The sequence below is a fragment of the Pyxicephalus adspersus genome, chromosome 7 (genome assembly GCF_032062135.1).
Source record: "Pyxicephalus adspersus chromosome 7, UCB_Pads_2.0, whole genome shotgun sequence".
NCBI lineage: Eukaryota > Metazoa > Chordata > Amphibia > Anura > Pyxicephalidae > Pyxicephalus > Pyxicephalus adspersus.
The window spans coordinates 66,295,144-66,318,046 of NC_092864.1; the positions used below are offsets into that span (position 1 = coordinate 66,295,144).

General features: G+C 38.6%; 2 protein-coding genes across 2 annotated transcripts; both read right to left on the minus strand.

Moving 5' to 3' along the window:
- Window positions 1-880: 880 nt before the first annotated feature.
- MOB4 (MOB family member 4, phocein) lies at window positions 881-10,594 on the minus strand. The gene is made up of 7 exons (XM_072419152.1): window positions 10,467-10,594; window positions 6,228-6,290; window positions 4,976-5,076; window positions 4,405-4,447; window positions 3,213-3,292; window positions 2,365-2,491; window positions 881-1,961 (listed from the first exon to the last, which is right to left on the minus strand). Exons 1-7 carry the CDS (start codon window positions 10,524-10,526, stop codon window positions 1,830-1,832), a joined length of 606 nt encoding a protein of 201 aa, XP_072275253.1. The 5' UTR covers window positions 10,527-10,594; the 3' UTR covers window positions 881-1,829.
- A 5,488-nt stretch (window positions 10,595-16,082) lies between these two features.
- HSPE1 (heat shock protein family E (Hsp10) member 1) lies at window positions 16,083-22,898 on the minus strand. Its single transcript, XM_072418826.1, has 4 exons — window positions 22,708-22,898; window positions 16,861-17,025; window positions 16,317-16,406; window positions 16,083-16,229 (listed from the first exon to the last, which is right to left on the minus strand). The coding sequence occupies exons 1-4, from the start codon at window positions 22,708-22,710 to the stop codon at window positions 16,179-16,181; spliced, it is 309 nt and encodes a 102-aa protein (XP_072274927.1). The 5' UTR covers window positions 22,711-22,898; the 3' UTR covers window positions 16,083-16,178.
- Window positions 22,899-22,903: the final 5 nt, after the last annotated feature.

Sequence of the window (22,903 nt, forward strand, 5' to 3'; positions counted from 1 at the left end):
GCCTTTAAGGCAATTGCCATCTACTTTTGAGCCCCTGAAATGAAGTGATTGTGTAAAATAAAGCCTTTAGTTTCTCACATTTTCATGCAATCTGTTTGTTCAACTCACTGAATTAAAGCTGAAAGTCTGCAGTTCCACTGCATCAGAGTTGTTTCATTTAAAATTAACTGTGGTAATGTACAGAACCAGAATTACAAAAAAAGTTGTCTCTGTCCAAATATTTATGGACCTAACTGTATATCTATCCAAAGCAAACATGACAGATGGGTATATTAAAATATAATGTGTTGTAAAGAGTTGGGGTTATGGAGTACACATACCTTGTACCAATGCAGGAAAAATGTTAATATATATGGATAAAACAAACTGTTTTCTTAGGATCCTCTCTTCTGGGTCCTGTTACTCAGAGGGTTTTTAGAGCTGAGTGGGAAAAGCCTCTGTTCCTAGGTATTTATATTCTACCTAGTAGCAACACTTCATTACTAGTCGTGGTGTATATGAGCCTGATTCTGGGTAAAAAGGCTGCTGAGGGAACACAAAAAGGATGTCTGCCATTAGGAGGACATGTTATACCCCCAGCACATATGTCTTAGTTCATGACCCCATCGCTGGTTCACTGGTTGTCCTTTTGATTCCTTTTGGAAGTTTCTAACCACTGAATACAGAAATTCCCACAAGACCTGCCATTTTGGAGATGCTATGAGCCAGTAACCTATTGATCAAAATTTGTCCCTTTTTTAAAAATACATTAGAGTGAGAGGATCCAGGAGGCACTTTCTATAAAAATATATTAGTACACTAGATTACATGGTTCGTGGCCACATTTTATTTTACTTACAAAATATATCCCAGCTCTTTAAAAAAAAAAATACTAAAAATAGTACATACCACATAGTAATTTTATTTAAAATAACTTTCATGGACACTTTGCTGTTGAGCTGAGAAAAAAAAATACTAAATAAAATATTTATTATAAATGATGCACAATTACAGGTTCTGTAACAGAAGACAATTCACTGCATGCTACAGTACTTTTGTGAAATATTAAAACATTCCATTCTATTTAAAATGAAATATTATAGTATTTTGATAATATGTAAAGGCAAATACTACTGGGTGGTAAAAAAGCAATGCAAGCTTTGGAAACAAAAACTAAAGCTACACAGATGGCTACTAAGAGATCCAACCACTTGCTAGCATCCACCTGATTAGATTGCAGCTAGAGGATTGTAGTAGCTCAGTAGTGCTACTGAAATATTTGCTTAATAAGAAGTAAGCTACACAAGTAGCATCTTGTAGCTATTTTACGATTGGAGCACTGTATGATCATGTGATACAGATTGCTACTACATGCCATCATGTAGCTTCATGTGTAGTTTATTTTAGGGCCAATCATCAGGCATTTACAAACTGAAGGCTGTGTGAATGTACTCTTTACTTTGTTAAGAGTATACAATGGTTGTCAGACAGCTTGCATTGCAAATACATTTTCTATCAGCCAATACAAGATACCCATTTGACAATACTTTTGCCTTTTTGTATAACTCTAAGGTACTTTGCCAATACATATTTGCTTCTCCCTAACATGGTAAATAATTTTGCATGTGATCAATATCTTAACAAAACATATTGGCAGCTTAAAAAAAACCTCACAACAAAAGCAGTCCCTATTATGTCAAGAAAAGTTGAAAAAGGCTGATAACTACTGCACTAGAAGACAAGATATGAAGTTTTCTCGATTTAAAAGATATATACAGTACAGATTTGTTAATAGTTCTACCAATCCATCAACAATAAGTTCGTGTTCAATAATCTAAGCAGGAATACAGTTATGCTTCACTTTCTCTAGCAGATGAATTTTGCACTTCTTCATCCAAGAGGGGAACAATCAGGTTATCTTTGGACATAAGGTTATATTTCATCACAAACTTAGTGAACCGATGACACAAAAAGGTTTCATTCTATGAAGAGAGAGAAAAAAAAACACATTACAACATTGACATATTAGTACATAAGATAAAGCAGTGTATGGTGATAACTAAAAAAATTTCAGCCAGTTTCCACTTCTTTCATCTCAAGGGCCCCAAAACACCTTTTGCTTTATTCTGATGCATTTCACATTAAAATCAACCTAAACGCATCAAGGCACATGTCAATACACATTACATTGCATAGATGTTATATGCATACGTACTCACATTAATATGCATGTTAACAAATTTCTGCAGATTTTAACACAAACTGCATGAAGGCAAAAAGCAAAGGCGTGTTTCCAGTTTAAAAAAAATAGAGACTTTTCTTCAGGTGCTATACTACACGGATAAAAAAAACATCTACAATATTCCAACTATTACAAAAGCACACAAGCTGTGATTGGGCAATCAAAGAAGAACCCAACTCATTTTGAAGATTGTAGCTTTGAGCAACCAGTAAAATTATACCAGTGTTAAAGTAATTTCCCTGCTTCTCAAAGCTTCCAAAGAAAAATGTCCTATTGACCAAATAATGAAAAATGAAAAGCTGTACAAACCTGCATGACATATATACTATTTAGAGGTAACGATTAATACCTAAATATCGTTAACTCTGAGTAGGGACAGGGTGTTCAGTGGTGGCCAGACGACTTAAATAATATTAATTAAAAAAACCCTGTATGCCATGTCCTTCTAACAATGAACATTCAGTGTTCATTAGCTTGGGAATAAATTTAAAGAGCAGCTGAGTCATAATGCAAGACAATTCCTTAATATTTTTATAATAAAATTAAAAAATAAATTTTATGCTCCCAGTACTTAGCCTATTCAATGTCTTTAATACCAAAGATCATACAATTCTAAAGTGAACTGTGATAAGCATGTGCTGAAATAACAAAATAACAAAGAGTTGCAGCACAAATGCTTTGTTAGAAAAGATCACCTGTGGAGAATTTTCTGTTTAGTGAATGTTATAAAGCTGTCCCAAATTTTCTTTACTTACCTACCTATTTGAATAGAGTGCCCGAAGGTGCTTGCATTTAGCCAGCCCATTCAAAATGGACAGCGACCCTAAAATAGGACAGCGTGCCAGTGTGTGTTGTGGTTCAAAATGAAAGCAACGCACTATGGCACAATACGTTAAAAAAATCTAGAACCCTAAATATTTGTGTCAGCTGATTCTGTGTCTTAATAGTAACATTGGAGTGCAGCAAAACTAATGATACAACATGAACTTACCTGCTTGGAAAATATTTATTGCTATTCAAAAGACATGCAGCACCATCAAGTGTATGTCTTGTGTAATCTATGGCAGGACACTAAAAAAAAAAAAAAAAAAGAAAGAAATAAGGAAATGTCATGAATAGCAATTATTCGTATTAACACCACCACTAAATCCTTCATAATATTTACAAACTTTAATGGGATGAAAGCTAAAAAAAGGGGTTTTATTTTTCCCCTGATTAGCTGTAGAACGATTTCTTTTGTCCATTTTTAGCCCTCCTTACAACAAAAATTCCAAAGCTGCTAATTACAGGAGACAATATTTGTGCAAACTGGAGCTGCAGCAAAAGCTACCAACCAGGTCACACCTTTAGCTTTGTGGACAATAAATATGGCACTCATTTAAATTTCCCTCATTTTATATTAAGAAATCCCTATTGCGCTAAATTTCTATTTGAATTCTGATTTTTCTGGATACCCTGGATATGAGCTCTTAATTACTAGCCAAGTCAAAAAGACATCCAACAAACAGAATGTGCTTCTTCTGAATGTGTAACATGTTCTCTACCATTTCTGCAGGCTGAGCTCAGGACATGTCCATGAATGTAGATTTCTTGTGTTTGATGTGTATTTACAAATGCATGCCAGCAAAATCCTATTTAGTTTTTATTAAGCATTACAAATGGCAAATTCAAAGATTGGCCAGAGCCACAGACCCCACTAAAAAGGGCTGGAGAGAACACTGTAATAGGCCCGATTTATTAAAGCTCCCCAAGGCTGGAGAGGATAAACTTTCATCAGTGAACCTGGGTGATCAACAAAACTGGAATGAATTTCTTCAAATTATTTCAATACTGGACCAGACCCATTCCAGCTTTGCTGGATCGTTCCAGCCTAGGAGAGCTTAAATTAACCAGGTCCAATGACTGAACAAATAAATCTCTCTCAAAATTTCAAGAAGAATCTTTCATGTCAAAATATGCTAAAAAGCACTTGTAACTAACCTTTCATACCTTACTATGAGTTCTTGCACAACACTTACACTGACTTATTGCTTGCAAATACAAAAACACATGGCTAATTTCCTAACAGTTTGGATTAGGAGCCATAATCCTTGCCAAAACCCTTTTTTGTTTAGTACACTGAATGTAAATAAATTGAATACATACATATATTTGGTGGATACTAAAAGTACAAAATATATTACCTGGAGTTTAACAGCAAGTCCATTGAGTTCAAGGCAGAATTGCCTGAAAGATAATCATAAATTAATAAAATATTTAAAGAAAGGTTTATATGAAAACTCAACATTTAAAACAAAATAATAATAAAAAAAATATATATATACATATATAAATTATTTACACACACATTCACACACTATCCTGAACAAGCTTTGGCTGCAGTTCAATTCTGATCTGTAAAAATTAAAAACACTACATGTTTTTTTGGCCAGAATTCATAGTAAAGGACGTGTATCGAGAGATACGACTGCCAAAGTGTTCTGTGTGTTGTGCAGCTTTGATGTACACATTAACATCATTCTGATTTATGTGGACAGCGCAGTTCTCTTTCACTAGTATTGTTCCCTGTGTAGCACATAGCGCTTAGCAGAGAGTAAAAGTACAGGTAAGTAAATGCCCAGGTTTAGGTAATTTTATAAATACAGAAATCAAAACCCTAAGAGGAACCCAGTAGGCCCCGTACATACATAGCAGTAAATGGCCCTTTTTCCAAAAATGGTGGTAATATTAAATGAGAAAAATATGACTACATACCTAAGATGTTCATATTTCCACACTCCTTCATCTTGACCTTCAGGGGGCTCTAGAATTCGATCAATGTTTGAACAGTCAGTTCTTATGTTCTGCTGGATGTACTGTACAAAAAAAATGGGAAAAAAATACAGAAAAAATATAAAATATGGAATATTTCCAATGTCAACATGGGGAATTATTAAAAAATTATGCAGGTGACACTTGTATGCCATTTTTTAAAAACATTTTTTTCTTGGAACTAAGAAGAGAAAGACACCTCAAAGCCTTATTCTCCCTATACATAATCCATCCATGATTGTTGAACAATTGACATGCATGTGCATGTTCAAGGACCAGTGTACACAACTCCATTAAGAGCCACGTGAATCTGGCAGGGTGGCAAATTTGCAGTCATTATTAACCATTTGTTCTTGTGTGTTAATGTGAAACAGCATACAGCAAAAGATCCCCTAAGTGCAGGATCATGCAAAACCAGACCCATTATGTATATTGGCCGTCCTTTCTATCAGAGCAGCAGGTCTAATCTGACCTTTTTTAAGGACAACTAAAGTACCAAATACAGCTACTATATGATAAACAAGCATCAAAGTAAAATACTGTAATAAACTTCCCTTAACCTCCTTGACTGAGTCAGATCGTCAAGTTGTTTTGCTTCCCATAGACTAACACTGATAGAAAAATAAAAAAGGGTTACTTGATGGACAGGCGTCTCCTTTCAAGATGGTTATCTATATTACTATGTAAATATATTGGAGTTTTGTTGGGAGTTTATATGTGCCTCACCCATGCACAGCAGTTACAATGGCTCTATTTGCATACGGACACCAAACAGCAATATATAAACACGTATTACATTTACGCTTGTGTCTACAGTTTGGAATCGTCCTTATCCTAAATCCTTGAAAAGAAGCAATATGCTCATATTGGCATCATTATAACCAGACGATATTATGTTTGGGTTATTTAGGACAAATATGCATGCAGCTTCTATTCTGGAAGGCATGAGTTTTATTTTTTCCTTCCTGTGGCAAAAGTGTCAGCCAGCCTGTACACACTGCTTCTTTGTGAAAATACCAGCTCACTTCTGCAGGTGTGCACAGCATTTCTGTCTATCAATAGTTATATAGTAATGGGTTCTGAGTTGAAGCATATCTATTTGTGGCTTTGTTTAGGCTTTATTTTACAGAGGTGATACCAAAGCAAAGCCATGGAACACACAATTGTGCATGTACTACATGACCTATTAGATTACCTGCTGTACAGCCAAAGTACTGTCCATCTCTTCAAAGGATTCATCGGGCCAGTTGTAAAAGTCCTGTAAAAAAAAAAAAAAACATTTATAGTCAATATAAACTGTACAAAACTATATAACAAACCTAAATGAAATCAAAATAATTACTAAAGCAATACCAACTGCATCTAAAATTTCAGCTACCGATATCTGAAATTTAGTATGGCCGCCAATAATATGGCCGCCATTTAATTCCTTACTAGCTTTTCACATCATATGAATAATGAAATTTAGGGACATCTCAGCCTTTTGTAAAACAGAGATGCCCTTCGATTTCAATGTTTATGTATATGTTATACAGTTTTGGGATTTTGGGTTTGAGGGCAGTACAAAAATCACTTGTCCTGGGGATGGAATACCTGTATACCACCAACTAAATACTTTGATGCTTCTAAAGCTCAGATCCATCGGCTTTAGAAATAAACCTATGGCAAAAAATTCAGCTTGTCCTTCCCCACATGCCTAACTTAGAAAATACATGGCTGATCCACAAAGTGCATGTAAAAGAATATAATCCTTTTCAACACACTTTACCCTGCTATATAAGCTTTTTCTTTAAGTTGTATTTTAGTTGATCATGTACAGTTGCTCTATTCCTATTCTGAATTCGGGATAGCAGAAATATGGAAGGTCCCCCATGCCTAAAAATCAATGTGGTATGATGCTTTTAAAAAAATGCAAGTAGTTTATTGTAGAAAGGACAGACTTCCGCAATAAAGCACAGTGCTAAACCCAATTTTTTATAAGCTGGGTGGTAGGTGGTCGGCACCTGTATTGTGACCCAACTCTTCAGTAATCACCAACAACAGCCAGGTGGTTTCTGAAAAGTGCCGGGTGGTGCACCCAGGTAAAAATGGTGGTGAAAACACTGAAGCATATTTACCTGCCTGCTTGTACAATAAGCAGCATATGCACAGTTCAGTGTACGATTCTGGCATATCCAGCTACCAAGAATTAATTAAGTTATGTCATTCCAGCGTGGCCAATTAGGATGACCAAAGATCCCGAATCCGCTAGAAGACCGGGAGTGCAGATGCCAGTGCCCACAACGGAGCAAGGAGAGTTGAATGTACAATGTAAAAAATAGTGAACAGGCAGATAAATCTATTTTATTGAACAAGAGACATCACTCTTGCTTCCTGCAATAAACAACTCGCCTGCACAGAATATTTTAAAAGTAATTTTCTCCAGTAAAGTTCCACTTTAAAAAGACCACTAAAGGCTACAATACTTATTTTTCACCAATGTAGCAGGCAAAGAGATTTTAAAGGGTGAGAAAACTTTTAGGGCATCCTATATGGACCCTTTTTTCCTCCACCAATTTTCCTGTGAAGCTTGATACTTCCGCCATGGTCACTTCCTCTTTGTGCAAATCCTCCCTGCCTGGTCCTGCTTTTCCCATTCATGCCAAAATCCACACTCTTTCTAATGAAAAACAAAATCTGCTCATCCCGAGGAGTATATATTATTTTCTCATTGCAATAAACAGAAATCATGATGCATGAGATGAGGAATAGGACTGAACTGTGAGGAATTTCAACTGGCGGCTATCTGGAGCTGACTTGGCTAAAGACTGAAATCTCAGCAGGTTAAACACAGCTAGTTCAGTATGTTGGATAACATCTGGGCACACTATGGTTGGGTGTCCTAAAAGTGCACTCACCCCTGACACTCTTTTTCACTTATGAAAAACTTCAGTATTCTCCCCAGCCCTTTTTAGCCCTAGCTGGTAACCATCTGGCTGTTTTTGGGTAATTACTGAAAAGTTGGATCACAATACAGGGGCTGCTACCCACCTACAGCTTCTTCCCACCCAGATTCTGGGGAGAATACTGAACTTTAAAAATCAGATATTAAGATGTTTGGAAATCTGAAGGAAAGGAGAAAATGGGAAAAACTGAAGAAGAAAATGGGAAAACCTGTAATCAATAAAGAGAATAGGTTCCCAAAACATTTACATATGCTGAACAAGTGGTAAACAAACTTTTAGCACACACCCACAATTATCTTTGCAGTTGTGGGTATATGGAGCAATTAACTTTCAGAATAATCAACAGAGGCAATGAAATCAGTTTTCTTCCTATGTTCTATAGCAGCCTGCCAGCCTTCTAATGTAAACAAACCAGTACTTCTAAAGATGTTAGAAGCCAACTAAAAAGTCCTCATAGTAACAGTACTGATCCTTGAAGAATAATTACCTAAGAGGAACCTTTACAGTGTTTTCCACAGCCTCTTTTAACAGGGTGCACCACCTAGAACTTTTCACCAACCACCTGGGTGTTTTAAGGTGGTTACTGATGATTTGGGTCACAAAACAGGGGCTGCCACCTACCTACAATTTCATCCCACAAAACTTGGGAAAAAAAAAAAAAAAAAGATCCGGGTTGAGCACTGCTTTACTTTTTACATTCCAGTGATGAGTCAATCAGCACAAACATTGCTTCCTTTTTTAGAGATTTTGATTGGCCGGGCTGGGATGACATAACTCCTGCAATGAGCGTTTATTGATCCTGGCACCAAGGATGTACATTATGCTGCAGGATTTTATGTAAGATTTGGGGATGACAAGGGCTGCTTATTGTTCATCTTGCTGGCGATAAACCTCCCTGGCGGTATGATTGATGGGGCTTTTTAAATGCAAAAGCGGTGCATTTAAAAATCCTCATTATTTTACATTTCCCGCCCTCCAGGCATACATTCACTGGCCTGGCCGGCATCTGCTTCCCCTGGCCTCGCGCCCCCAATGTTTAAATGTGTCCCGCAGATGCCAACTGGGCATCACCAGCCTTCACAGATGCCCGGCCGACATCGGCAGGGAAAGAAGACGCCGGGCATCGCTGGAGGATGCCGGGGACATTACTGGAGGAAGCTGCTGGATCGTGGGAACACGTTAGGAGTTCTAACCTCCCTGGAAATTCCACACCCGAGTGTGGCTCAGGTTACTGCTTTTGGTATGGAAAATTCACCCCAAACCACACTTGGGAATACTGCCAGGGAGGTTAAAGTGAAACTAAAGTTTGTATGGTCAGGCAGGTGATTATGGCAGAAAGGACAGGTCATGTCTCATCTGCAATAACACAACTTAGCCGCCAGATTGCTCCAGGTTTCTGGTAAAACGCTGAGCAGAGCATGTGCAGCATCAACTTGCCAGGCAAACACAGCAATTACGGCTTGCACTGCGCGTGTCAGGATGATGTATGGTTATCTTGCCCAATAAAGATGACCAATGATATCTGGGTTTAGTTCCACTTTGAGGTTATCAAGAATGGTAGCACATGGGATGCGTGACGTTGGTATCCCGGGAGGCTCTTGGCTGCTCCCTGAGATCAGGGCATGCATCTTTCATTAATGGAGGAAAAAACTGCATGCGCAGTGAGATTAGTAATCTTTTTCCGCACCTACGCCACCTGACCTCTGATGCAAGATCTGGTGACGCAGAAAGCAGAACCAAGGAGAGAAAAAAGATGTCGGCGCTTTCTCTGCGCCAGGCGGACGGATCTGTGGGCTTAAAGGTGTGTTTGTTTGAGTTTGGTTCACCGCAACCATCCCCCTGCTTCTGCTTTATGTACTCTCCAACTCTGCAGACACTTTGATTGTTTCCAAGAGAAAGTCTCACATCAGAAAGTTATACCCTGCCTCTACCAAGATGGCCACCTCCACAGTACAAGAGAAGACATGACCAGTCATTATGTATATTACAGAGAGAACAAGAAATATTGGTGACTGGTCCGCCACCCAGCACTGGGTAACACCTTAGAATCAAAGCATGGCCCCATGGAATGCCCTGTCCCGTACACCCAATATGGAGACTGACAGCTGCAAGGGCCAGAGGCTGCTCAGCTGTCACAGTTTAGTCGCTGGGGGGCGCGCACGGTTAGCATCCTACGAGAGCGCGCATAGTCAGCATCCTACGGGAGCGCGCACGCAGCTGGTGGAACTGGAAGAGCAATGTCTGACACACCGAGCCGACACTCCTCAGCCTTGAAGTCTACCCACACTCCGGCTGTAGTCTCCTCCACCATCGCACTACCTGCACCGTCCTCCTCCCCACACACAGAGGAGAACAGGGAGGCCTGTACATAGCAGACACACAAATCGCTTCCTATACTGTCACCATTGCGGGTTCCTGAAGCCCGGCCTCTAGGGGTGCGGAACAACCCAATTAAACGTGTAAATAAACCGCTATGGAGGAGTCATTACCTGAGCTTTGGTGCCCGGCCTATTTCTTCTCAATACAGCGGTGCCTTCCGCCATTACCATGGTAGACGCTACAAAATGCGGAGGTCCGGAGGAAGAGTGACGTCACGGCCATGTGATCAAGGGGCGCGGCCTAGGGTGGAAGGCTGCATGAGAAGGGCGGTGTTCCTCTCCATAGCATTACAATGATTGGTTCTCATCCACCAATCACTGCCTACAGATAGGAGCTTTATTGACACTTCTACATTGACAAAACACATTACACCTCCATAATAACAATGTCACTAAAACTGGCCCCTGCAAAGAATTTAGCTAACATAGTCACATGACCAGGGCCAGGTTAAGCCCCTTGGGACCCTAAGCTCCTAAAGATTTTGGGGCCCCAAAATTTGTCATTCAAAATATAAACAATAACCATAAAATAAAATTTTATTTATCAAAATTAAACAAAACTTACAGTAAGATGGAAAAAAATGTTTAATTTTGTATACTTCCACTTTATTTAAATTTGAAAAGTTTTCTCCTAGTTTTTAATTGCAAAGTCTTTGATCAGATCCCCAAAACTAATTTTATGTAACACATCTGCTTCTATACCTAATAGAGATAAGACATCCAGCCTGCCTTGTGGCATAGTTGTTCTGATGGGATTTTTAATATACTTCAACTGAGAAAATGAACGCTCAGCTGAGCAATTTGTGACCCATAATATTAAAAATATACGAAAGCCAATGTGTACATTTGGGAAGGCACACTTAATATTTTCTTCTACAGTTGTTTTATAAGGTTCAGCATTAATTAAGTTTTTTTTTTACATTTTTGGTTGCTCTGAACTTATGGCGCACATATAAATGCAACTGCTGAAGCTCAGCTGGGAAATGACTGTTGAAGTCCTCTGGGTAGGCATCAATCAGCTTTTGACAGCATTGAGAATACCTTCCAATGTTAGTAGATGATGAAGTGACATTATGTGGCACATCACTTAGAAAAGAAAACCTTTCTGCTGTTTATTTGTATATCTCTCCTCTTCTTCTCATGTCAGTTTCAAGTTTGTCAACAATTGTGAGAAAGGTGGTGATACGAAAATAGACCATGGTAAATTCAACTATGGAAAATTTCTGTGGTGCCCCCATTCCATTGATGCCCCAAGCACGTGTTTATTTTGCTTATTGGTAATTGACCCCCGGAACTTGACTTTGAACTTTTTAAAGGCTGCCTATATATATGGGGGCTATATAAATATGCTGTGTTATAACCATAATTATGATTTCTTAAAATACCACCATCATCTTCAACAGCCGTTCATGGTAATCATCGATGTTAAAATACATCACCAAAAGAAGTACTTGTAGGATAATACGAAGAATGGCGCTTCTGTGATTTTATCACCCGCCAACCATTCGACGAACTAAACTTTAGCAATAATTGTTAGAAAACAAATGATTATTGACAGATTAACGATTATTCAGAATTATTTTGAATGATCATATAGTGCACGATTCTGTACATGAAATAATGGCTTTGAGTGATACAAAAAGAACGTGTTAACGAACAATCGTACTGTGCACGATTCTGTACATGCTGTAACGAAACATTCGTTCAAGGATAATCCACCAACACCAATAATGTACACACATTAGATACGATTTTTTGAGAGATGCAGGAAGTGACATGTACTGGAAGAAGTGACGTACAGGAAATAATGGCTCTGAGTGATACAAAAACAACGTGTTCATGAACGATCGTATAGTGCAGCAGTCGCCAACCAGTGGTCTGCGATAAAATTTTGGTGGTACGCGGCTGGGTCCGGTGGCCCCCCAGAGTGGGGTCAGGAAAGGGACCCTGCTGGCGGGGTGCGACGACCCTGCTGGCGGACCACGTCCCCTGTACAAATCCCTGGCTCAGGGAAGTAGGCGGTCTGTGTCTCTGGATTGACATCACCCCGCCCACTCTCCCATCGCAGATCTAAGCCTGAGATGGGGGAGTGGGCGGGGTGATGTCATGATGATGTCACTACGGGGGAGGTTTCTCCCCCTTTGATTGCCACCCAGCTCTTTGCACATGCGCGGTCAGAAGCCGGTAATTTTAATGGTCCGCAGAACCCAAAAGGTTGGCGACCACTGGTATAGTGCACGATTCTGTACATGCTGTAACAATACAATCGTTCAAAAATAATCCACCAATAATGTACACACACTACATGCGATTGTTTGAGAGATGCAGGAAGTGATGTGTACAGGAGGAAGTGACATACAGGAAATAATGGCTCTGAGTGATACAAAAAGAATGTGTTCACGAACGAACGTATAATGCGCGATTCTATACATGCTGTAACGATATGAACGATCAAATATAATCCACCAATATTGTACACACAGTATACGATCGATTGAGAGATGCTTACAGGAGGAAGTGACGTATAGGAAATAACAAAAAACAAATGATCGTTCATTTTGTGAACATGATATTATAAATAAAAATATACATATACACAGTTATTGTGCTGTTGTGTGTTTGTTCATCACATGTGTGCAGAAGCATCCACGATCACTGCACAACCGTACACACTATAGATAACGAACAATCGTCGCCCAATTCCTTGTTCATCGGCTTCAATGTGCAACGATCCGTCATTATTCAGTCGTTTCCAAGGACAATTATCTGATGTGTGTACATAGCCTTAGTCCCCTTTCAGACTTGTAAACTACAAAATTGTACCACATGCTCTCCCATGCTTCTATTTATTTGAATGGGAGCTGTTGGCACGTGGTTGTGTTTGTGCTGCGGTAGCATTGCAGCATAGTTCCTGAAAGCAATGTGTTGCTTCTGGCTGTATAAGTGATTTTCCTAGCTACATTAGAACTAGATTATCACTGGAAATGCAAGGGCAATGCATGCAAATACTTTGATCTGCAGTGCAGTGCAGTTGCTATGCAAACCATGCAGTTTTGGGGCACAAGTCTGAAAAGGGCTTATTGTACCCTAAGGCAACATGAGGGTCATGGAGAAGCTTTAAGGTGCATTAGGGGACCAGCACTATGATATTCCTGCAAGCATTGGATTCTGGAGATTCTTAGGATAATGGCTCCTTGTTTTCTACAGAGGACATCCGACAAAATGGTTATTGCTACAAAACATGTAAAGCCTCATCATCATCACCATATTTTGCTTGATAGTCACCTCTCTCTCTCCTGTGGTTATAATTTACATTTCTCAACACACCTTCCAGCTTTAAAAAAGTTTTTTGCATTCTTTGAGCAAGTTCACACTTGTTAATTGTTATACAGGAGAAGTCCTCAATCAGGTCCTGTGCCATCCTGGTATTCTCCTTCGTCCCGATGCAAAGGAAGCGCCTGGCCCTGCCATCTACAGCCTGTGATCGGGTGATGTAGCCTGCTGTAAAGATGAAAAAAAGAGTGTCAATCTCACTGCGCATGCATGAAATTGGCACTTTTTTTTTACATTCCAAGAAAGCCCCTTCTGCGCATGCCAGATATCAAAAGAAGGAGCTGCCTACAGCCTACTGGTTTCCTATTCAGTCTTTACCATTGTGTTGGTAATGATAGAAGGAGTTGAAGGGGAATGATTAAAAAAAAAATCATTATATAAGAGGGTTTGCCACCTTTTTATATAATGTAATAAAAAATTGGTGATAGGTCTGCTTTAAGCTATACACCCATCATGATGGATTGCTAAACAATGTCAGGTGACTGCTGTTCACACATAAGATTTTAACCAGAAATTATTTTTGATCATTAATCTTGGGCGACAATTACCCAGTGTCTGTTACTTTTAGCTTGTTGGTTATACAATGTTTATAGTTATGGTTCATGAGTTGAGAGCCCAGGTTGAATTTTAATTTAAACCCCCAATAAAGGTACATTATTATTATTATTACACAGTATTTATATAGCGCCATCATATTACGCAGCGGTGTACAAAGTCAATAGTCATGTCACTATTTGTCCCTCAAAGGAGCTCACAATCTAATGTCCCTACCTCAGTCAAATGTCATTATTGTAGTCTAAGGACAATTTTGAGGGGATGCCAATTACCCTTACTGCATGTTTTTGGGATGTGGGAGGAAACGGGAGTACCCGGAGGAAACCCACACAGACACGGGGAGAACCTGCAAACTCCATGCAGATAGTGTCCTGGCCGAGATTCGAACCTAGGACCTAGCGCATGACCAAAACCTGTCCAGGAATCTGGTTTAATTGTTTTGATTTGTTCTTTACTTTGTACATTTTGGGACAGGATGCATGACATCATGCATTTGCTGAATGACAATGCATTTTTTTATGTCTCAATCTTTCCTTTGTGCCTGGTTCTATGCACACCAGTGTATTGTTAAGAGGAAAGCATAGAGACCCATTGAGGCTTAAATGTTACTTTACATACTAAATACACATGGAACATTATAAACCCTGACTCCTACATGTTAGTAGTCAGGTGTAGTGTAGCATGTGTTATTTCATACATTGGTATATGTGCCTATTGTTGTTTTGATATGTAAATGGAGTATCAGTATTCTTTTTATATATTGACAAATAACCTAAATTTGATGGTTAGAGAATATACATCAGTGGTCCCCATAGGAATTATTAAAATAACTTTCAGGTCTTCAGGGAAACCCTTCTATAATTCTTATATTCACAACTAACATTACAATAGTGTGGTGGTCAATGGTAAGAATGTCACACAGATAGCCAAAAAGATCATTGGTGTCAGCTAAACTCACCAGAGAGGTACAAATTGCTCAAAGAAGCCTCTGGAGGAACCCTGTTTAATAAACACAGATCCACACCGATAATTCTGCTGTACAGAATGTTCTAGCACCTTCCAATGTATCTGGTATATTGGAACTATAAAGAGGTCTTCCTCCCACTGGCTACTGATTTATAGGAACATTTAACATCTACAAATGCCAATTTATTATTCCCACATAGGAGCTTATTTACTCCTATTATCCAAAAACAAATGGACATTGGTAAAACCGTAGCCCAGGTGGGGTTACATGGAAACAGTGTATTTATATGTGCTTTAACACATTGGGTCAGATCAAAGCTCTCCAAGGCTGGAGATGATACACTTTCATCAGTGAAGCTGGGTGATCCAGCATCTGGAATGGAATTCTTCAAAGTCATTTGGTAGCAAATGTTTTCAATCCTGGACCAGATTTATTCCAGGTTTACTGGATCACCCAGTTTCACTGATGAAAGTTTATCCTCTCAAGCTTTGGAGGTCTTTAATAAATCAAGCCCAAAGTCTTGGTCAACTTACAATTTTCATGGAAATCTATGTAAGGACTGGTTATTAGAGCTGCTTTGTTCAATTGCACTCCACTGAGGAACCTTTATTCCTATAATATACTAAACTAATGGTAACTATTTGGGTATCTTTGTAGGGTAATATATGCGTTGGAACACAAGTTTCATTACAGCGACAATGGTCATTAGGACAGGTAGACAGTTTTCCCAATTTTTATTGTCCCGGAAACCCTTGTTTTGTAGCTCCAAAAAAATGCCCTGCTTGTACCCTTGTCAGGGCGCATCCTAAATACTCAACTCAAGAAACAAAGGAAATTATAAAACACTTTAATAAAGAAGAACACAACAGAGGTACAAGTTTTTCTAACATTTATTGGGGCAGTTATTTACATAATTAAAGGGTGGAAGTTGTGTGGAATGATTACTCAGAAACCATAAACGTAGAGAATTAGTTCACATATTTTCCTAAAATGTCACCATCCCGAAACAAGAAGTATTCCTGTGAAAAAAATAAAATAAAAAAGTTACCAATCCATTTAGTCAGAATTACAGTACATGATAAAAAGACTTCATAAATCCTACTTACTTTATCCTCTAATACAACTTTTGTACCACCATATTCAGGAAGTAATACTTTTTCACCAACATTTACACTGACTGGTTGAAGATCCCCATTCTAAAAGAAATAAAATGATGTTAGTGAACATAAATGTATTCTAAGTATATTATCAAATAACTTTTCCAACAGATAACAACCCACTCATAGGGGTATAAACAATTAGCACAATGCTTTGCTCAACAAAAGTAATTGTTTTACTGTTCATAATAAATACAAATTCTCTGGGAACAAAAATAAATAAAAACAAGATATACCTTAGTATAGTAGTTAGATAAGGTTAGAATTGAATCTGTCTTTGCCCAGAGCCAGTGTGCATACCAAGTTATTGCAAGTAGCATTGTGCAACATTGTGCATTCTGTACTAATAGGAACTGTACGAATAAAATGAATTAGATAACACAAAAATGAAGTTTAAACTAAAGTGGTTCCTAGTGCATTTTTTTCTACAGCATACAAACAATGCATAGGAGTTATGGTTTACCTAGAACTGGCCATTTTAATATTTTTTTACCTTTCCTTTTGAGCCCTCTCCAACTGCTACCACTGTTGCTTGCAGGACTTTGCCTTGAGCTTTTTCAGGAAGCATTATTCCTCCTTTGGTGACAGTTTCTTGAGTAAACCGTTCAACAAGAACACGGTCAAATAAAGGGAGAAAGCTTTTGAATGCCTTTCCTGCCTGTTAATGACAAAAAGTAAAATATATATAACTGTACAACAAAAAGAACTGTATCCACTGATAAATGGTTACTGTAAAAGGTGGTATAACTGTTAAATACACGTTAACATGTTTCAATCACAATAATGTAAGCAATCAAGTGTATGAGCAGCTACAGCAAGCAAGCATTTCGCAGACAGAGAGAGCAGACATATGTTGTATGTTCTGTAGCATATGAGGAGGAGTAGGGTCTGTTGTAATCATGGTTTGGGTAAAATATTTTTTAAAAAAAATGCAGCCACAGCGGGGTGCCTCCTGTTTATTTCTATAAAACTGAACAGTGCTGTGTGTACAGTGCTTATTTGTTCTACGGTTACTTGAAAATATTACAAAAGATTGTTTCAAGATATTAATATTTTTACACAGTATTTATATAGTGCCGACATATTACGCAGCACTGTACAAAGTCCATAGTCCTGTCACTAGCTGTCCCTCAAAGGAGCTCACAATCTAATGTCCCTACCATAGTCATATGTCTAATACCGTCTAAGGTCATTTTTTTTTTTGGGGGGGGGGGAGACAATTAACCTAAGTGCATGTTTTTTGAATTTTGAAGGAAACAGGAGGAAACCCACGCAAACACAGGGAAAACCTGCAAAAAGCACAGATAGTGTGCTGGTTGAGATTTGAACCTGGGATTTAGCGCTGCAAAGGCCAGAGTGCTAACCACGGAGCCACCGCGCTGCCCAAAATTTGCACTCACCATGTGTTGTTTTTTGCACCTGTTGAAATACAATATCAGCCATAGACAGAGGAATTTGCATTCAGTGAGCTGGGCAATTTGCATTGCATGAAAGACCAACTATAGAAAGAAATATTGAACATGCAATGAAAAGAATGTTTTAAACTAATCTCTTTACACATGCATCTAAAAAAAAGTGCATGAATAAAGAGGCTTTGTTAGGAAGGCTTTATCCACAAATCAGTGAGTGAAGGACAGTCTGCCTACATGGGGGGAGGAATCAAAAGCAGCCATGCTCTGTCAGCTGGATAACAAGGTTTCTCATCCCCATTTCCAAGGACACAGTCAATGTCAAAGGAAAACCCTAGAAAGCTCAAGGGCACAAACTACCCCCCTTCCATCCCAATAACCACAGACATATGACACTGGATCTGATAATAAATGAGACTTCTAGGATGTGGAAAAAGTATACATCAATGTGAGGTCCAAAAAAAAAAGTAGAATAATATTATTAAACAGGATTTATATAGCACCAACATAATACGTAGCGCTGTACATTAGATAGGGGTTGCAAATGACGGACAAATACAGACAGTGACACAGGAGGAGAGGAGCCTGCCCCGAAGAGCTTACAATCTAGAAATATTAAAAGATCTTTTCTGTTTTAGTAGCGGAAGCTGTCCTGTATAAATCACAGCAGCTGATAATGAGTTTACAAGCAAATATCCCTGCTACTGATATACACCAAGGACAGTTCTGGTCATTTTTTTTTTTTTGGGTAGGGGAGGGATCTGAACTAAGAGACAAGCCATCTAATCATGCGTAAAACAGACATACAAAGTCCATGCAGTGTCTGTGGTAAAAGACAGAACAAAATGAAAGGACACTATTGAGCAACCACAGGCCATGATCATCAGTTAAACAAAGCACAAATATTTCATGGAAAAAAAAAAAGTTACCAAACTTCTCTTTGATGAACAATATGCTTACATTAAAGTTACACCAAGGCCACTGCCTTGGACCACCAACATAAAAAAGGAATAATACTAAACATACAATTACTAAAGATACACAGAGGATTTCTGATTAGGTCAATCTCAAGTACACTAATTTAAATAATTTTGGTTAAATGCAAGGCTCCTGTACAAGGTATTGTGCTTGGGATATCAAGAAGACCAATCATATTCTTACAAAATAGATGTCATTTTTTATTATAGTCAGAACACTTCTGACGCAGATTTATTTAATTGCATAGCCCCTGAACATAATGTCACCAAATTTGCTGTTAAGGTCACAGGTACCTGTTAGGGAAAGAAATTCCCATTATAAGAATTTAGGGGGCTTATTTTATATCTGAAAGCTCAAAATAATTGTACCCCCTGACAGCCAGCTCTAAACTTGAGGAATTAGCAGTCAATGATTTAGCCATTCATTAAATGAGTTGTTAAAAAAAATCTAAAGAATCCAGCGAGTGCTGTAGTTAGATGGCAGCTGGGGATTTTTGTCATTGTAGCAGCAGTAATTGGGGATTAAGGTTCAGAAGTCTGGCACTTGTTTTAAATGAAGTTAATCTACAAGAATGAATGATTATTATACTTTATCAATTTGGGAGATCCAGTGTATATGCCTCAGCCTTCTTCCTCTACTCTATGAATGCATCACTGATCCTTTGATGTGTAGCTTACGATGCACTGGTGTGGATATGGAGATATATACAGTGTTCTCCCCAGCCTCTTTTAGTCGGGCGGACCACCCAGCACTTTTCATTAACCACCCGGTTGTTTTTGGATAGTTACTGAAGAGTTGGGTCACAATACAGGGGCTGCCACCCACCTACAATTTCCACACACATACATACACACACACACACACACACACACACACAATATTATAATAAGATATAATCATTATTACAAACTTTTCTTCTGCCTGTATTTTCAGTTTTCTGTATAGAAATGAAACGTATTGCTATTAAGGGTATCCCTAATGTGAATTAAACAGTATGGAGGATAACCATAACAAAATGAATTTTTTTAAAGAAATTTTAATGTATTGATTACTGTATTATGCTATTGTGTGTTTAATACAGTATATGTATACTATAAATCAGGAACTGATTGAAATGTTTTAAAATAAGCTGTTTTCAATAAATGATATAAAAGAAACAGGTGGTTCAGAATATATGCTAGTAAAATCCCAATGTTTGTGTATTAATGTTTGGATTGGTAAAAGTTAAGGGATAAGGCATAATCTGGGTAGTAAATTGGATCAAAGTTTTATCATTTTCGTCTAGTTTAACTTTGCATGGGAAAGGAGTTTTATTCTGGCTACAGTATAGGTTTCTTTCTTCCTCAACAAAGAAAAGAAAAAAGTTTCATGGTTTTATCAGGCATCCCTATTTAACGTACAGCACTGCATAATATGTTGGCGCTATATAAATCCTGTTTATTAATAATATTAATGGTTCTGTTATTTCTCCAGAGGACCATTTGTTCACCATGACCATCCTACACAATACAGCTTCAGTTACTCAGTGACCTTTATTAACCTTGAAAATTGCACTTCTAAAACAAATCTGGTAAAAGAACATGCATCTTCCTTTAACAGGTTTTGCAGCATTCACTACATCAGTTTGTGAAAAAACTGGAAATATCTCACACCTCTTACCTTGATAGCAAATGTAAGTTAATATACAGACCATTGATCTCACCCAGGTGGATGGTTTCCTAACTCCACGTGCATGCCCTTTGTCTTCCTGTAAAGGTTAATGCTCATCCCAGACACATGTGCCTAACTAGGCAGAAGTTAACTTTTTCTTTATGGTCTCTGTAACAGCATTTCCCCATTTCTCCCCCCCAAAATCAAAGACCTATTCTTCAGATATTAGCAGCGATTAGCTAAGTGGTCTGGACAGAGCTGTTTTACACAAAATCCTGCATGAGATCCTAAAATATATACAGAACTAAAGATCCCTCCTATTGTCTTACTTCTCCCACCTCCTAGATTGTAAGCTCTTTGTGGCAGGGTCCTCTCCTCCTCTTATGTCTGTATCTGTCAGTCATTTGCAACCTCTATTTAATGTACAGCGCTGCGTAATATGTTGGCGCTATATAAATCCTGTTTAATAATAATTGGATAAAGGCTGACTGTTCTTGTGATGAGTTGATAGGACTGCTAGGTTCTATGGATGGCTGGGTACAAACCATGCATGTGATGGGCTCCTGGCCAGGATTTTACCAATAGAAGATTCTAGTTCAGAACAAATCACAGAAGGTGACAGCTGGTGAGAGGTCACGCTGCCAATTGTGAAAGATGACGGTGCTTATGTAACTGGGATGGGGACTTTAGTCATTAGTCCTAGATTGTAAGCTCTTTGGGGCAGGCTCCTCTCCTTCTCCTGTGTCGCTGTCTGTTATTTGCAACCCCTATTTAGTGTACAGAGCTATGTAATATGTTGGCGCTATATTAATCCTGTTTATTATTAATTAGTCAGGATAACAATGACAGGTGCACTTTATGGTAGAACTACAGCCAAACGAGCCTTGTAGTTTTGGACAGCATAGGTATGGGTTTTGTTGGGAGATTTTATTGCTGCCTGTGAGACATTTGGGGTCCAAAATATTATGGCAGCAACTAGCACACCCATTTATCATGGAAAAACCTCCTCTCCGCTAACATTCCTAGATTGAAAGCTCTTCGGGGCAGGGTCCCCTCCTCCTCCTGTGTCACTGTCTGTATCTGTCTGTCATTTGCAACCCATATTTATTATTTATACAGTGCTGTGTAATATGTTGGCGCTATATAAATCTTGTTTATTATTAATAATATTCCCAGTAATTCCTACAGGAAGGCTGCCTATTGGTCTCAATGGTGGCCAAAGAATGAATGGCAAAAAAGTGCACATTCGCAGAAGCATGGGGGACTGGGGAACAATGAAGTCCTTGGAGAGTGGGGACAAGCAAATATAAAACCCGTACACACGCCAGATTTCTGATGTCACTGCAGATGAATGAGATGAACGAGCATTGTACACACATCACCAATATGTTCTATGGAAAGAGGAGAACAAGTGGCACTCTGCTGTGCTCTCCTTCATAAGGACTGCACAATGATTATTTATCAATCTGCCAGGGAATGATGTAGGAGGACTTCTGTAGATGCTAGATGTGATGAACAATCAGCAAAAATCTGGCTGGAGGAAGGTGGAGGTAAAACTAAGGAAAATACTGAACATCTTTTACTAAACGTCACAATGTACAATAAACAAAGTGGGCTATCTATAGCAAAATAAAAGAGATAAAGAATAATCTAAATCAATTTGTGTGTTAATTCCCCTTCCTCCTAGATTGTAAGCTCTTTGGGGCAGGGTCCTCTCCTCCTCCTGTGTCACTGTCTGTTCCTTGCAACCGCTATTTAATGTACAGCACTGCGTAATATGTTAGTGCTATATAAATCCTGTTCATTAATAATAATAATAACCCCCTATTTAATGTACAGCACTGTGTAATATGTTGGCACTATATAAATCCTGTCCATTAATAATATTAACCCCCTATTTAATGTACAGCACTGCATAATATGTTGGTGCCATATACATCCTGTTTATTAATAACCCCTATTTAATGTACAGCACTGTGTAATATGTTGGCGCTATATAAATCCTGTTTATTAATATTAACAGGAAGAATGTAAAGTGATCTAGGGGCATGCTTGCATCTGATGGGATCTGAGTACCTGCTATAAGTAAATATATACATATAAATCAGATGAGAATGAAAAATCAGCTACAGAGGTAGAAATACCCCTACTGATGGGGGCAACTCGATCATGTGATCACAGCATGGGGCAATAGATATGAATTTGAATATATAAAACACAGCTTTATTAATAAAGAGGAAGACATATAAAGCAATAGGTGATCACACACAACGAGCAGAAGCTAACACAATCCCCGGACTTACCATACTGAATATTCGTGCTGCCTCCGCTCACCGACAATGCTGCACAACTGAACGCTGCCCGGGCTGCACACGTGAATACAAACCACTTAGCGCGCATGCGCGACCTGTAGGGGCGTGTCCAGACGTCAATGTCACCTAGAGCGTTCTAAATTGACAGCCGTAGGACGAATCCGTGCACGGTATTGACAGCTATTAC